Source organism: Lipophrys pholis, assembly GCF_963383615.2.
Source record: "Lipophrys pholis genome assembly, chromosome: 7".
NCBI lineage: Eukaryota > Metazoa > Chordata > Actinopteri > Blenniiformes > Blenniidae > Lipophrys > Lipophrys pholis.
The window spans coordinates 108293-125792 of NC_137638.1; the positions used below are offsets into that span (position 1 = coordinate 108293).

Here is a 17500-nt window from a genome sequence, read left to right on the forward strand (position 1 = left end):
GTGGACACCCTCCAGAGCGCTCAGCATTCAGAGAACCTCCATGGAGTTGATGAGAGAGGAGGATGCTGCAGGGAGCGAATGCTGACACTCTGTAGAACACATCAACACATCACTACTAATCCACACGCTCAGTTACTAACTTCACCAGTACAGCTGGTTCTTCATCTTCCTGAAGATTCATTGGAACCAAAAAGAAGTTCAGGAACATGAGGAACGTCAGAACCATTCCAGAACCATCTTCACATGCATTAGGTCACAGTAAGAAGTCAGGAACTCCTGGTGCTGATGTGGAAACACCTTAAAGCAAGTTTTACTGTCTGTAGTACTGCGAGTAGAAGGGTGGAGGATTGGGTGGAGGATTGAGAGGAGGATTGGGTGGAGGATTGAGTGGAGGATTGAGAGGAGGATTGGGTGGAGGATTGGGTGGAGGATTGGGTGGAGGATTGAGAGGAGGATTGGGTGGAGATTGAGAGGAGGATTGAGAGGAGGAGTGAGAGGAGGAGTGAGAGGAGGAGTGAGTGGAGGATTGATAGGAGGATTGGTGGAGGATTGGGTGGAGGATTGAGAGGAGGATTGGGTGGAGGATTGGGTGGAGGATTGGGTGGAGGATTGAGAGGAGGATTGGGTGGAGGATTGAGAGGAGGATTGAGAGGAGGAGTGAGTGGAGGATTGGGTGGAGGATTGGGTGGAGGATTGAGAGGAGGAGTGAGTGGAGGATTGATAGGAGGATTGGGTGGAGGATTGGGTGGAGGATTGAGAGGAGGATTGAGTGGAGGATTGAGAGGAGGATTGGGTGGAGGATTGGGTGGAGGATTGAGAGGAGGATTGAGTGGAGTATTGGGTGGAGGATTGAGTGGAGGAGTGAGTGGAGGATTGGGTGGAGGATTGAGTGGAGGATTGGGTGGAGGATTGAGTGGAGGAGTGAGTGGAGGATTGAGTGGAGGATTGGGTGGAGGATTGAGTGGAGGAGTGAGTGGAGGATTGAGTGGAGGATTGGGTGGAGGATTGAGTGGAGGAGTGAGTGGAGGATTGAGTGGAGGATTGGGTGGAGGAGTGCGTGGAGGATTGGGTGGAGGATTGGGTGGAGGATTGGGTGGAGGATTGGGTGGAGGATTGGGTGGAGGATTGAGTGGAGGAGTGAGTGGAGATTGGGTGGAGGATTGAGTGGAGGATTGGGTGGAGGATTGAGTGAGGATTGGGTGGAGGATTGAGTGGAGGAGTGAGTGGAGGATTGAGTGGAGGAGTGAGTGGAGGATTGAGTGGAGGATTGGGTGGAGGATTGAGTGGAGGAGTGAGTGGAGGATTGAGTGGAGGATTGGGTGGAGGAGTGCGTGGAGGATTGGGGTGGAGGATTGGGTGGAGGATTGGGTGGAGGATTGGGTGGAGGATTGGGTGGAGGATTGAGTGGAGGAGTGAGTGGAGGATTGGTGGAGGATTGAGTGGAGGATTGAGTGGAGGATTGGGTGGAGGATTGGGTGGAGGATTGAGTGGAGGATTGGGTGGAGGATTGGGTGGAGGATTGAGTGGAGGATTGAGTGGAGGAGTGTTCTTCACCTCCGCTCTCTGACTTAAAGAAACAGAACCAGAATTTCTGATTTTCTCTCTGATCGCTCAGTCAATTCATTCATTTTCTTTATTCGGCTTCTAACTGGTGTATTACAACAAAAAGTACAACAAAAGTAATGATAAGTTCATATATAGAGCAGTTTTTATACTTCAAATATTTAAAAAGAATAAATGAATGAAATGAGAAGAGAAAGAAAAGCAGCAGTGAAACAAGTATAAATGCCTCTGTCTCTGTCTCTGTCTCTGTCTCTGTCTCTGCCTCTGCCTCTGTCTCTGTCTCTGTCTCTGTCTCTGTCTCTGTCTCTGTCTCTGCCTCTGCCTCTGCCTCTGCCTCTGTCTCTGCCTCTGTCTCTGTCTCTGTCTCTGTCTCTGCCTCTGTCTCTGCCTCTGCCTCTGCCTCTGCCTCTGTCTCTGCCTCTGCCTCTGCCTCTGCCTCTGCCTCTGCCTCTGCCTCTGCCTTGGTCTCTGTCTCTGTCTCTGTCTCTGTCTCTGTCTCTGTCTCTGTCTCTGTCTCTGCCTCGGTCTCTGTGTGTAAATAATTACATAGTAGATTTTACTCTTACTTTTGTCAAGAGTACTTTTTATGTGGCGCTCAACACAAGTTTCGAAAATCCCAGCTTAAATTATTACTACAACCTGGACTACTACAACTATAGTAATAATAATGGTAATAGTAATAATGATGATAATAATAATGGTAACATCAGCTGAGACAACTGATATAGTCCATAAAGCCTGGGACAGTTCAGACCCTTGTTTATCATGATGCTCTGATTCTACCCTCGGGGGGTAATAGAGGACAACTGTCCTCTGCTGCAGGAGATCGTCTGGTGAGAGGACGACACGTCAAACACAGAAAGCTTGTCCTCACAAATTAAAGCCGAGAGACACTAAACACGAAAACAGTCCAAATAAAAGTTCCAATGTCTGTCTTCCCGAAGTCCGCCATCTTGGACATCAGCGGCGTAGCAACATGGCAGTTCATGGTACAGTCAGGAATCGATGGTGTCCAGAGACCACAGTGGGTGGAGCAACATGGTGTCCAGAGACCACAGTGGGTGGAGCAACATAGTGTCCAGAGACCACAGTGGGTGGAGCAACATGGTGTCCAGAGACCACAGTGGGTGGAGCAACATAGTGTCCAGAGACCACAGTGGGTGGAGCAACATGGTGTCAGGATGGTGGTGGGTGGAGCAACATGGTGTCCAGAGACCACAGTGGGTGGAGCAACATGGTGTCCAGAGACCACAGTGGGTGGAGCAACATGGTGTCAGATGTTGGTTGGTGGAATGGTGTCAGGATGGTGGTGGGTGGAGCAACATGGTGTCAGGATGGTGGTGGGTGGAGCAACATGGTGTCAGGATGGTGGTGGGTGGAGCAACATGGTGTCCAGAGACCACAGTGGGTGGAGCAACATGGTGTCCAGAGACCACAGTGGGTGGAGCAACATAGTGTCCAGAGACCACAGTGGGTGGAGCAACATGGTGTCAGGATGGTGGTGGGTGGAGCAACATGGTGTCCAGAGACCACAGTGGGTGGAGCAACATGGTGTCCAGAGACCACAGTGGGTGGAGCAACATGGTGTCAGATGTTGGTTGGTGGAATGGTGTCAGGATGGTGGTGGGTGGAGCAACATGGTGTCAGGATGGTGGTGGGTGGAGCAACATGGTGTCAGGATGGTGGTGGGTGGAGCAACATGGTGTCCAGAGACCACAGTGGGTGGAGCAACATGGTGTCAGGATGGTGGTGGGTGGAGCAACATGGTGTCCAGAGACCACAGTGGGTGGAGCAACATGGTGTCAGGATGGTGGTGGGTGGAGCAACATGGTGTCCAGAGACCACAGTGGGTGGAGCAACATGGTGTCAGATGTTGGTTGGTGGAATGGTGTCAGGATGGTGGTGGGTGGAGCAACATGGTGTCAGGATGGTGGTGGGTGGAGCAACATGGTGTCAGGATGGTGGTGGGTGGAGCAACATGGTGTCCAGAGACCACAGTGGGTGGATCAACATGGTGTCCTGATGGTGGTGGGTGGAGCAACATGGTGTTGGTTGGTGGAATGGTGTCCTGATGGTGGTGGGTGGAGCAACATGGTGTTGGTTGGTGGAATGGTGTCCTGATGGTGGTGGGTGGAGCAACATGGTGTTGGTTGGTGGAATGGTGTCCTGATGGTGGTGGGTGGAGCAACATGGTGTGTGATGATTCCAGGTGCACTTTGTGTAAATAAGATCTGGGATGTTGTGATGAATGTGATCGTTTTCCTTTCATGTAAAGTTGCTCTTATATATAAATATATATATAAATATATATATACATGTCCTGTTATTCCCTTTGTGGAACCAATGCTTTGTTTTGCATGTTTCTTTTTTTCAGGTAATATTTGTACAATAACTGTCTTTACTTTTATTATGTACGTATCTTATTTTGTAAACATTCCTTTGTGTTGCTTCAGTTCTGAGCTTTTAAATAAAAGTTGTTTTTTCACTAACATGTTTGGTTTAATATCATATCCCACCATCTGACCTCATGACCTCAGACCCCCTGGCGGGCAGGGAATCCTTTCTGAGCGGGACTTCCTGTTTCTGTTCTGACAGACAGGAAGTAGCTCTGATGCTAACAGAGCCGCATGTAGCATTAGCATGCTAACCTCATAGTTGTGGCGAGTGAGCGACAGAGAGAGTGAGCGACAGAGAGAGTGAGCGACAGAGAGAGTGAGCGACAGACAGACAGACAGACAGACAGACAGACAGACAGGTCGTGGGCCTGCCCTGATTTTGATTGCACCAGGGCTGACGGAGCGATCTGATTGGTCTGTTGGTCTACAGACTGTCTAACCTTCTTGTGTCTGATCTTCTTCGTCGTCATCAGACTAAAAACAGGAACTATGAAAACCTCGACCACACGCTTGACTTCCGGAGAACGCCCAAGGTATCCACTGCATGGTCAAATGCTGCACGCCGCCCAGCCAATCACTGAGCCCCCCGCCAGCTGGCCCCACCCACAGGCCCCGCCCAGAGATACACTCTTATCCTGGTGGCTCGCCCGCTCAGTGCCATCTTTCTTTTCTGTTTCCATAATCCCTGCACACCCCACACTCACCCCCACCCTCGCCCCCACCCTCACAGCCAGCCGCACCCCCAATCACACCCTATCACACCCCCACCCCCACCCCCGTCTACACCCCACTTCTTCCACACCCCACCCAGTCCACACCCTCTGACCCCAATCACACCACCTAACCCCCGTCCACACCCCCTGACCCCCAATCACACCACCTAACCCCCGTCCACACCCCCTGACCCCCAATCACACCACCTAACCCCCGTCCACACCCTCTGACCCCCAATCACACCACCTAACCCCCGTCCACACCCCCTGACCCCCAATCACACCACCTAACCCCCGTCCACACCCTCTGACCCCCAATCACACCACCTAACCCCCGTCCACACCCCCTGACCCCCAATCACACCACCTAACCCCCGTCCACACCCCCTGACCCCCAATCACACCACCTAACCCCCGTCCACACCCCCTGACCCCCATCCACAATTCCTAACCTCCGTCCACACCCCCTGACCCCCATCACACCACCTAACCCCCGTCCAGACCACCTGACCCCCATCCACACCTCCTAACCTCCGTCCACACCCCCTGACCCCCATCCACACCCCCTGACCCCCATCCACACCCCCTGACCCCCATCCACACCTCCTAACCTCCGTCCACACCCCCTGACCCCCATCCACACCCCCTGACCCCCATCCACACCTCCTAACCTCCGTCCACACCCCCTGACCCCCATCCACACCCCCTGACCCCCATCCACATCACCTAACCCCCGTCCACACCACCTAACCTCCGTCCACACCCCCTGACTCCCGTCCACATCACCTAACGCCCATCCACACCACCTAACCTCCGTCCACACCCCCTGACCCCCATCCACACCCCCTGACCCCCATCCACACCTCCTAACCTCCGTCCACACCCCCTGACCCCCATCCACACCCCCTGACCCCCATCCACACCTCCTAACCTCCGTCCACACCCCCTGACCCCCATCCACACCCCCTGACCCCCATCCACATCACCTAACCCCCGTCCACACCACCTAACCTCCGTCCACACCCCCTGACTCCCGTCCACATCACCTAACGCCCATCCACACCACCTAACCTCCGTCCACACCCCCTGACTCCCGTCCACACCACCTAACGCCCATCCACAACTCCTAACCTCCATCCACACCCTCTGACTCCCGTCCACACCACCTAACCTCTGTCCACACCACCTAACCTCCGTCCACACCCCCTGACTCCCGTCCACACCACCTAACGCCCATCCACAACTCCTAACCTCCGTCCACACCCCCTGACTCCCGTCCACACCACCTAACGCCCATCCACACCACCTAACCTCTGTCCACACCACCTAACCCCCGTCCACACCCCCTGACCCCCATCACACCACCTAACGCCCATCCACACCACCTAACCTCCGTCCACACCCCCTGACTTCCGTCCTCACCCCCTGGCCCCCGTCCACACCACCTAACGCCCATCCTCACCCCCTGGCCCCCGTCCACACCACCTGACCCCCATCCTCACCCCCTGGCCCCCGTCCACACCCCACCCCGTCATGTGAAGGGTTGCATGCAGCCAGGGAGACGCTTGGCACTGTCTGCAGATCTCCGAGGAACTCCGCCCACCTGGATCCTCTTCTGCAACATCCTCCACTCCTCCGTCCTCCTCCTCCTCTTTTGATTTGCGGTTGCATCAGCGCTCTTCACATGCACGCCGTCCCTGATTGGTTGGTTGGAGTCTTGAAAGCGCCTCGGTTTGCATGAGCCACCGCACCACTTCCTGCCCTTCTTTCAGTTTCTTTCAGTACTTCCTGTCTTCATTATTTGGCCCCTCCCCCTCCTCCCGTGACAGTGAGGGTGAGGAGGAGCATGGTGGAGGTCTGGGTTGGGGTGGTGTTGGGGGCGGGGTCGCTGCTGCATCAGAGCTAATATGATGTGTCCTACCATGTGTTCTGTGCTGTTCTGTTCTGGTGTCTTTTTCAATGTCCTCCTCCAACGGTGGTCCGGTGGTCCTGCCATCCGGTGGTCTGGTGGTTTGGTGGTCTGGTGGTCCGGTGGTCCTCCTCCAGGCTGAGAAGGTCTTGTTGTTCAGCCCAGACACCAACCTGACGGCGCTGCTGCTGGAGGCCAAAGATCTGGAGGCCAGAGTCATCATCCTGTCTGCCAGGTGGGTCCAGGTTACCAGGGGTATCCAGGTTACCAGGTGGGTCCAGGTTACCAGGTGGGTTCAGGTTACCAGGGGTATCCAGGTTACCAGGTGGGTCCAGGTTACCAGGTGGGTCCAGGTTACCAGGGGTATCCAGGTTACCAGGTGGGTCCAGGTTACCAGGGGTATCCAGGTTACCAGGTGGGTCCAGGTTACCAGGTGGGTCCAGGTTACCAGGGGTATCCAGGTTACCAGGTGGGTCCAGGTTACCAGGGGTATCCAGGTTACCAGGTGGGTCCAGGTTACCAGGTGGGTCCAGGTTACCAGGGGTATCCAGGTTACCAGGTGGGTCCAGGTTACCAGGTGGGTCCAGGTTACCAGGGGTATCCAGGTTACCAGGGGTATCCAGGTTACCAGGTGGGTCCAGATTACCAGGGGTATCCAGGTTACCAGGTGGGTCCAGGTTACCAGGTGGGTCTAGTTTACGAGGGGTATCCAGGTTACCAGGTGGGTCCAGGTTACCAGGTGGGTCTAGGTTACCAGGGGTATCCAGGTTACCAGGTGGGTCTAGGTTACCAGGTGGGTCCAGGTTACCAGGGGTATCCAGGTTACCAGGTGGGTCCAGATTACCAGGGGTATCCAGGTTACCAGGTGGGTCCAGGTTACCAGGTGGGTCTAGGTTACCAGGGGTATCCAGGTTACCAGGTGGGTCTAGGTTACCAGGTGGGTCCAGGTTACCAGGGGTATCCAGGTTACCAGGTGGGTCCAGATTACCAGGGGTATCCAGGTTACCAGGTGGGTCCAGGTTACCAGGTGGGTCTAGTTTACGAGGGGTATCCAGGTTACCAGGTGGGTCCAGGTTACCAGGTGGGTCTAGTTTACGAGGGGTATCCAGGTTACCAGGTGGGTCCAGGTTACCAGGTGGGTCTAGGTTACCAGGGGTATCCAGGTTACCAGGTGGGTCCAGCATACAGGCAAGTGGGGATCAGTCAGTCCTGAATAGTGTCTCTCTACCTGTCTGTCTCTCTACCTGTCTCTCTACCTGTCTCTCTACCCCTCTCTTCACCTGTCTCTCTCTCTACCTGTCTCTCTCGCTCTGCCTGTCTCTCTACTTGTCTCTCTCGACCTGTCTCTCTCTAACTGTCTCTCTGTCCATGTCTCTCTCTCCGCCTGTCTCTCTACCTCCCTCTCTCTCTACCTGTCTCTGTCTCTCTGCCTGTCTCTCTTCCTGTTTCTCTCTAACTGTATCGCTGTCCATGTCTCTCTCTTCCCGTCTCCCGTCTGTCTACATGTCTCTCTCAACCTGTCACTGTCTACCTGTCCCTCTCTATATTTCTCTCTACCTGTCTCTCTCTCCCTGTCGCTCTACCTTTCTGTCTACATGTCTTTCTCTCCCTGTCTCTCTCCCTGTCTCTACTTGTCTCTCTCTCCCTCTCTCTCTCTCCCTCTCTCTGACTGCCCGTCTACCTGTCTCTGTCTCCCCTGTCTCTCTCTGTCTCTCCCTCTCTCTCTGTCTCTCTCCCTGTCTCTTTACCCGCCTCTCTCTGCCTGTCTCTCTCTCTCTCTGTCCCTCTACCTGTCTCTCTCTGCATGTCTCTCTCTCCTGATCTCTCTCTACTTGTCTCTCTGTCTCTCTACCTGACTCTCTCTGTCTATCTCCCTGTCTCTGTCTCCCTACCTGTCTCCCTCTCTGTCTCTCTCTACCTTTCTCTCTACCTGTCTCTCCCTCTCTCTCTCTCTTTATCTGTCTCTCTCTATCTGTCTCTCTCTCTCTCTCTCTCCGTCTCTACCTGTCTCTCTCTCAGTGAGGACGAAGCAGCTGAAGTGTATAAAGCAGCTCGTCAGCTCAACATGACGTCCTCCGGTTACGTTTGGCTCGTTGGAGAACGAGAGATGACGGGGAAAGCTCTGAGTGAAGCTCCAGACGGTAGGAGACTCCTCCTCCTCCTGCTCCTCCTCCTCCTCCTCCTGCTCCTGCTCCTCCTGCTGCTCCTCCTCCTCCTCCTCCTGCTCCTCCTCCTCCTCCTGCTCCTCCTGCTCCTCCTCCTCCTCCTCCTGCTCCTCCTCCTGCTCCTCCTGCTGCTCCTCCTCCTCCTCCTGCTCCTCCTCCTCCTGCTGCTCCTCCTCCTGCTCCTCCTCCTTTATTTGATGCGACATTATATTGTGTGTTGTTTTCCAAACAAAGCAGAACCTCCCCTCCCCAGAGAAACAGGGTGGAGGTTGAGAGGCAGGAGAAGCTTGGCTGTTCAGACTAACGAAGCCTCCGGGTCTCAGGATTGGTGAGATGTGGAAAATCAAAGAAGAAGCAGGGCGAGATAGAAGGAGGCAGGGAGGATCTGTCATCATTCTTTATTTTAATTATTGTTGGGAGTCAAGCAGAGTTTTTAATCTGAGTCCAAAATGATCCCATGAGGTGGCGCCCTTCTGTATTGTCTTTGTTATGCAAAGACTCAGAGGATGTCTCAATCTCTATATGTGTCCAGCCTCTCATGTTAAGAGCTCCAGCTGTTTTCTACCGTCTCAGGCCCCGTTTCCACGACAACAATTTCGACTGTATCCGCAAAACCTTCTTCACCTCTGGGGGGTCCGTTTCCACGGCACCAGTGTTCTGATCCACTGTGTCCGTGAAGGTTTTAATCCGGCTCCCAAAGTGGAAAGATTCTTTCAAGGTCTCTGTTCCCTCCTGCAGAGACTGATGGAGGCGGAGGCTGTAACTGCTCATACCCCCCCCCCCCCCCCCCCTCCTGCTCATCCAACCCCCCCCCCCCGCCCTCCTGCTCACCCCCCCCCCCCCCCCCGCCCTCCTCCCCATACTCATCCCCCCCCCCGCCCTCCTGCTCACCCCCCCCTCCTGCTCATCTCCCCCCCTCCTGCTCACCCCCCCCCCCCCCCTCCTCCAGTTGTAAACAAACATGGTGGCCCCGTGGCGGTACGACCCGTAGTGGTACGACCCGTAGTGGTACGACCCGTAGTGGTACGACCCGTGGCGGTACGACCCGTGGTCCATATTCTAGTTTTATGGTCCAGATCAGTAGTTTATTAGTTGAGACTCTCCCTGATAGAATCCGGTTCCTCATCAGTAAACTAGGATGTCAGGTTCTCTCCATTCTCTTCACCTTTATAGTGTTTGGTTCTCTGGACACGTCTGTGTAGTTTCATTACAGAAAATTCACCTTTGCATGTATTTGGGATTTGGACCGGCAGTCGCCAACACCGGCGAGTCAGACCAGCTGCTCAGAACCGGAGTGGCCTCAGTACATACACACTTACCTGTAGGAAGCTCCGCCTCCCATCCATGTCTATTCTGTTTCTATTTTTAGTCTTTACAAGTTTCAAATTCAACCTCCTACACACCCCCCCCACCCCCCACCCCCCCATCCCACCCCCCACCCACAACCCCACGATGCTGAGTGGTCATGGGTTCCTTCAGACTGGTTGAACACTCAAACACTGTCTGTTCACACTGTTGTGTCACTCAGACGTGTTTAAAGGGTTCGAACCGGTTGCCCTGCGGCTCCTCGTGACTGTGGCTTTAAATGTTTCTAACATGTTTTTGTTTCTTTCATTTTCTTCAGTGTTTGTCCTCCACCCGCCGTACGCTAATAACATGTGTTGCTGCGTGTGTGTGTGTGTGTGTGGGAGGGGGGGGGGGGGGGGGGGGGGGTCAAACTGCCCAGGCGGAGGGTGGAGGTTATTGGTCAGACTGTACAGGTGGAGGGGTTTTGTGTGTGTGTGTGTGTGTGTGTGTGTGTGTGTGTGTGTGTGTGTGTGTGTGTGTGTGTGTGTGTGTGTGTGTGTGTGTGAACACAGCTAATGTTGGTAACCATGGCGTGTGTCCAATCACAGCACTGGTAAGATGCCGCCGCCCCCTACTGCTTGCATGATGCATTGCCATTGATCAATGGAGGCCCCGCCCACTGAAGCACGTGGTGGGAGGGGCTTGTGGTCAGCTGGTTACTCAGTCAATCAACTTGAGCCCCGCCCCTTTCTGCTCTGATTCCCTTGATTTAAAGGACCAACAGAAGGCTGCTGGGTAATCAGCTGTCATGCCCCAGGGGATGCTGGGTACTCAGCTTAGAGGGGTTGTAGTGACACAAAGTGTGTAGTGATACAATATGTCAGTTAGTGACACAAAGTGTGTAGTGATACAAAGTGTGTAGTGATACAATATGTCAGTTAGTGACACAAACTGTGTAGTGATACAATATGTCGGTTAGTGACACAAAGTGTGTAGTGATACAAAGTGTGTAGTGATACAATATGTCAGTTAGTGACACAAAGTGTGTAGTGATACAATATGTCAGTTAGTGACACAAACTGTGTAGTGATACAAAGTGTGTAGTGACACAAAGTGTCAGTTAGTGACACAAAGTGTGTAGTGATACAATATGTCAGTTAGTGACACAAAGTGTGTAGTGATACAAAGTGTGTAGTGATACAATATGTCAGTTAGTGACACAAAGTGTGTAGTGATACAAAGTGTCAGTTAGTGGCACAAAGTGTGTAGTGATACAAAGTGTGTAGTGATACAAAGTGTGTAGTGATACAAAGTGTGTAGTGACACAAAGTGTCAGTTAGTGGCACAAAGTGTGTAGTGACACAAAGTGTGTAGTAATACAAAGTGTGTAGTGATACAAAGTGTGTAGTGACACAAAGTGTCAGTTAGTGACACAAAGTGTGTAGTGACACAAAGTGTCAGTTAGTGACACAAAGTGTCAGTTAGTGACACAAAGTGTCAGTTAGTCACACAAAGTGTGTAGTGATACAAAGTGTGTAGTGACACAAAGTGTGTAGTGATACAATATGTCAGTTAGTGGCACAAAGTGTGTAGTGATACAAAGTGTGTAGTGACACAAAGTGTGTAGTGACACAAAGTGTCAGTTAGTCACACAAAGTGTGTAGTGACACAAAGTGTGTAGTGATACAAAGTGTGTAGTGATACAAAGTGTGTAGTGATACAAAGTGTCAGTTAGTCACACAAAGTGTGTAGTGACACAAGGTGTGTAGTGATACAAAGTGTGTAGTGACACAAAGTGTCAGTTAGTCACACAAAGTGTGTAGTGATACAAAGTGTGTAGTGACACAAAGTGTGTAGTGACACAAAGTGTGTAGTGATACAAAGTGTGTAGTGATACAATATGTCAGTTAGTGGCACAAAGTGTGTAGTGATACAAAGTGTGTAGTGATACAAAGTGTCAGTTAGTCACACAAAGTGTGTAGTGACACAAAGTGTGTAGTGATACAAAGTGTGTAGTGATACAAAGTGTCAGTTAGTCACACAAAGTGTGTAGTGACACAAAGTGTGTAGTGATACAAAGTGTGTAGTGATACAAAGTGTGTAGTGATACAAAGTGTCAGTTAGTCACACAAAGTGTGTAGTGACACAAGGTGTGTAGTGATACAAAGTGTGTAGTGACACAAAGTGTCAGTTAGTCACACAAAGTGTGTAGTGATACAAAGTGTGTAGTGACACAAAGTGTGTAGTGACACAAAGTGTGTAGTGATACAAAGTGTGTAGTGATACAATATGTCAGTTAGTGGCACAAAGTGTGTAGTGATACAAAGTGTGTAGTGATACAATATGTCAGTTAGTGGCACAAAGTGTGTAGTGACACAAAGTGTGTAGTGACACAAAGTGTGTAGTGACAAAGTGTGTAGTGACACAAGGTGTCAATTACTGACACAGTGTGTAGTGACACAAGGTGTGTAGTGACACAAAGTGTGTAGTGACACAAACTGTGTAGTGACACAAACTGTGTAGTGACACAAAGTGTGTAGTGACACAAACTGTGTAGTGACACAAAGTGTGTAGTGACACAAACTGTGTAGTGATACAAAGTGTGTAGTGACACAAAGTGTCAGTTAGTCACACAAAGTGTGTAGTGATACAAAGTGTGTAGTGACACAAAGTGTCAGTTAGTCACACAAAGTGTGTAGTGATACAAAGTGTGTAGTGACACAAAGTGTGTAGTGACACAAAGTGTCAGTTAGTCACACAAACTGTGTAGTGATACAAAGTGTGTAGTGACACAAAGTGTCAGTTAGTCACACAAACTGTGTAGTGATACAAAGTGTGTAGTGACACAAAGTGTCAGTTAGTCACACAAAGTGTGTAGTGATACAAAGTGTCAGTTAGTCACACAAACTGTGTAGTGATACAAAGTGTGTAGTGACACAAAGTGTCAGTTAGTCACACAAACTGTGTAGTGATACAAAGTGTGTAGTGACACAAAGTGTCAGTTAGTCACACAAAGTGTGTAGTGATACAAAGTGTCAGTTAGTCACACAAAGTGTGTAGTGATACAAAGTGTGTAGTGACAGTTAATGAAAGAGAAGTTTAATTAAAGCATTTCAAACTCCTGATGTGTGTGTGTGTGTGTGTGTGTGTGTGTGTGTGTGTGTGTGTGTGTGTGTGTGTGTGTGTGTGTGTGTGTGTGTGTGTGTGTGTGTGTGTGTGTGCAGGCCTGCTTGGCCTCCAGCTGGTCCACGGTAAGAATGAGTCGGCCCACATCGTGGACTCGGTGGCGGTGGTGGCCCAGGCCCTCCAGGAGCTGTTTGACAAGGAGAACATCACCGAGCCTCCCAGGGGCTGCGTGGGCAATACCAACATCTGGAGGACCGGCCCCCTCTTCAAGAGGTAGGTCCTGGTCCTGGTCCTGGTCCTGGTCCTGGTCCTGGTCCTGGTCCTGGTCCTGGTCCTGACCATAATGACCATGACCAGGAAATTACCTGTCGCCTGGAGGTCACTTCCTGGTCAGGTCAGGTCCAGGCTACAGGTCACTTCCTGGTCAGGTCAGGTCCAGGCTACAGGTCACTTCTTGGTCAGGTTTAGTCCAGGCCACAGGTCACTTCCTGTTCACGTTGTGTCCAGATTACAGGTCACTTCCTGTTCTGGTTGGGTCCAGGCTACAGGTCACTTCCTGGTCTGGTTGGGTCCAGGCTACAGGTCACTCCCTGGTGTGGTTGGGTCCAGGCTACAGGTCACTTTCTGGTCAGGTTGGGTCCAGGCTACAGGTCACTTCCTGGTCAGGTTGGGTCCAGATTACAGGTCACTTCCTGTTCTGGTTGGGTCCAGGCTACAGGTCACTTCCTGGTCTGGTTGGGTCCAGATTACAGGTCACTTTCTGGTCAGGTTGGGTCCAGGCTACAGGTCACTTTCTGGTCAGGTTGGGTCCAGGCTACAGGTCACTTCCTGTTCAGATTGGGTCAAGGCTACAGGTCACTTCCTGGTCAGGTCAGGTCCAGGCTACAGGTCACTTCCTGTGGCCTTGGGTCCAGGCTACAGGTCACTTCCTGGTGTGGTTGGGTCCAGGCTACAGGTCACTTCCTGGTCAGGTTGGGTCCAGGCTACAGGTCACTTCCTGGTCTGGTTGGGTCCAGATTACAGGTCACTTTCTGGTCTGGTTGGGTCCAGATTACAGGTCACTTCCTGGTCTGGTTGGGTCCAGATTACAGGTCACTTTCTGGTCTGGTTGGGTCCAGATTACAGGTCACTTCCTGTTCTGGTTGGGTCCAGGCTACAGGTCACTTCCTGGTCAGGTTGGGTCCAGGCTACAGGTCACTCCCTGGTCTGGTTGGGTCCAGGCTACAGGTCACTCCCTGGTCAAACAGGTCGTTATAATTTTTTTCTTTTTGGTTTTAGAAAGAAACATTGAGAAAACTATTGTTTTTGTTTTAATTTTTGGTTTAAATTGAAAGAGGAGTGACAGTTGATATTCCTTCAGTCCACCAATCGGCTCTGGACGTAGAAAACCTCCACCACATTAGCAAATCAAAAGGCAGCTGGTAAACGCTCATGCTTTCTGATTGGCTTTTTAGGGTGCTGATGTCATCAAAGTATCCTGATGGTTTGACGGGAAGAATCGAGTTTAATGACGATGGCGACAGACGCTTTGCAACTTACAGCATCCTGAACTACCAAAAACCAGGTCGCCTGGTCCAGGTCGGAGTCTTCAACGGATCTCAGGTATGAAACACCTGCAACATCTGGAAGAGCAGCTTTTATCAACCACTCCTCTCACCCACCAAAACATTCAGGAACATCTTCTGGCAATGGCAAAGCTTTCCCCATGGGTATAGTCTTGTAGTACATGCTGTCTCCTCCATGTTTGTAGTACATGCTGTGTCCTCCATCATCCTACATCAGACAGGAAGGAGGGTACCTCAGACAGGAAGGAGGGTACCTCAGACAGGAAGGAGGGTACCTCAGACAGGAAGGAGAGTATCTCAGACAGGAAGGAGGGTACCTCAGACAGGAAGGAGAGTATCTCAGACAGGAAGGAGAGTATCTCAGACAGGAAGGAGAGTATCTCAGACAGGAAGGAGGGTACCTCAGACAGGAAGGAGAGTATCTCAGACAGGAAGGTGTCGTGGTCTTTGTTGTAGGAAGTTGTCCTGGGCCAGATGCGTCGACAAAGACCGTACGAACATTTACTCTACTTGTTGTAGCTATCCTGGTACTCAGTTATTCCAATGGTGCAAAAAAAGACTGAGAGTGGAGCTGGATGCATAAAACAGAGTTTTATTTCCAAAACCCGGTGCCCCGATTAGATCCCAGCGGACACGACGAACAGACACCATTGCTAGGTCCGATCGGAAAACACCCTGAGTGGTTCAGACTCCCTCCTTATATGCAGTGACCAAGGTCCACCTTCCCTCATAAGGTGAGACCCCTTTTTTTGCTCGTCAAATCATCGTTTGAGTAAATATGATCATGTCATTTTTTTTAGACCCTACTAGTGCCTTCGTTTCTAGGCAACGAAGGTAGCCTCTCCTTTTGGATCTTGGGTGATTTATGTGAGGCCTCTTAGGGCGTGAAGCTATTGGCATCATCCTTTTTCTTTCTTTTGGTCTTGTGTGATTTACAGTGGGATAGCCCAACGCTGCATTCCAAGTTTAAAAAACATTTAAGAGTTTAATACATTGTTTTAACTCAGTTGGCATGCATAATTCACACAGAGATATCTGAATAATTATTCAACAAAGGGAAGTACCTCAGACAGGAAGGAGAGTACCTCAGACAGGAAGGGAAGTACCTCAGACAGGAAGGAGGGTACCTCAGACAGGAAGGAGAGTACCTCAGACAGGAAGGAGAGTACCTCAGACAGGAAGGGAAGTACCTCAGACAGGAAGGAGAGTACCTCAGACAGGAAGGAGGGTACCTCAGACAGGAAGGAGAGTACCTCAGACAGGAAGGGAAGTACCTCAGACAGGAAGGAGGGTACCTCAGACAGGAAGGAGAGTACCTCAGACAGGAAGGAGAGTACCTCAGACAGGAAGGGAAGTACCTCAGACAGGAAGGAGAGTACCTCAGACAGGAAGGAGGGTACCTCAGACAGGAAGGAGGGTACCTCAGACAGGAAGGAGAGTACCTCAGACAGGAAGGGAAGTACCTCAGACAGGAAGGAGGGTACCTCAGACAGGAAGGAGGGTACCTCAGACAGGAAGGAGGGTACCTCAGACAGGAAGGAGGGTACCTCAGACAGGAAGGAGAGTACCTCAGACAGGAAGGGAAGTACCTCAGACAGGAAGGAGGGTACCTCAGACAGGAAGGAGAGTACCTCAGACAGGAAGGAGAGTACCTCAGACAGGAAGGAGAGTACCTCAGACAGGAAGGGAAGTACCTCAGACAGGAAGGAGAGTACCTCAGACAGGAAGGGAAGTACCTCAGACAGGAAGGAGAGTACTTCAGACAGGAAGGAGAGTACCTCAGACAGGAAGGAGAGTACCTCAGACAGGAAGGAGAGTACCTCAGACAGGAAGGAGAGTACCTCAGACTCAGTCTCGTCTTGTATTTAATGATGAAATATGGTCCATGTCAATATTTTCCAGGTTGTGATGAATCCTCAGAGGAAAATCATCTGGCCTGGAGGAGAGACAGAGAAGCCCGTCGGATACCAGATGTCGACGAAACTGAAGGTGTGTGTGTGTGTGTGTGTGTGTGTGTGTGTGTGTGTGTGTGTGTGTGTGTGTGTGTGTGTGTGTGTGTGTGTGTGTGTGTGTGTGTGTGTGTGTGTGTGTGTGTGTGTGTGTGGGTGTTCTGTTGAACTCAGAGCAGCAGTTTCCTTTCGGTGGAACACCAGACAAGTGTCTTCTGACGTGTCCTCCAGGGTTTGTAGTTGACTCGTTGACCCGTTGACCCGTTGACTCGTTGACCCGTTGACCCGTTGACTCGTTGACCCGTTGACTCGTTGACTCATTGTGTCCTCAGATCGTCACCATCCATCAGGAGCCGTTTGTTTATGTCAAACCAACAAAAAGTGACGGGACGTGTAAAGAAGAGTTCACAGTGAACGGAGTTCTGATCAAGAAGGTGATTTGTACCGGACCCAACGGGACCATTCCAGGTACACACACACACACACACACACACACACACACACACACACACACACACACACACACAGAGTAACACGCAGAGACCAACACATACACATTCTAACACACACACACACACTGTGTTTCAGGTCAGCCCGTCGTGCCTCAGTGTTGTTATGGGTTCTGCATCGACCTGCTCATCAAACTGGCCATGAGCATGAACTTCACCTACGAGGTTCACCTGGTGGCTGATGGGAAATTTGGCACACAGGAGCGGGTGGGTCTCCTGTCCCTTCTCTGGCCACTCCTCCTGTCTCACCCTTCTCTGGCCACTCCTCCTGTCTCACCCTTCTCTGGTTACTCTTCTTGTCTCACCCTTCTCTGGCCA

General features: G+C 51.4%; 1 protein-coding gene across 1 annotated transcript in view; it reads left to right on the plus strand.

The window, feature by feature from the left end:
- Positions 1 to 2489: 2489 nt before the first annotated feature.
- LOC308111553 (glutamate receptor ionotropic, NMDA 1-like) overlaps positions 2490 to 17500 on the plus strand; it is a gene marked incomplete at both ends in the record, with an annotated part of 20155 nt that continues 5144 nt past the window's right edge. Inside the window, 9 exons of the mRNA XM_080466512.1 lie at positions 2490 to 2552; positions 4433 to 4492; positions 6719 to 6816; positions 8601 to 8722; positions 13258 to 13432; positions 14614 to 14761; positions 16627 to 16713; positions 17006 to 17141; positions 17262 to 17389. Coding sequence (XP_080322638.1) covers positions 2490 to 2552; positions 4433 to 4492; positions 6719 to 6816; positions 8601 to 8722; positions 13258 to 13432; positions 14614 to 14761; positions 16627 to 16713; positions 17006 to 17141; positions 17262 to 17389 — 1017 coding nt within the window. The remainder of the gene's footprint in view (positions 2553 to 4432; positions 4493 to 6718; positions 6817 to 8600; positions 8723 to 13257; positions 13433 to 14613; positions 14762 to 16626; positions 16714 to 17005; positions 17142 to 17261; positions 17390 to 17500) is intronic.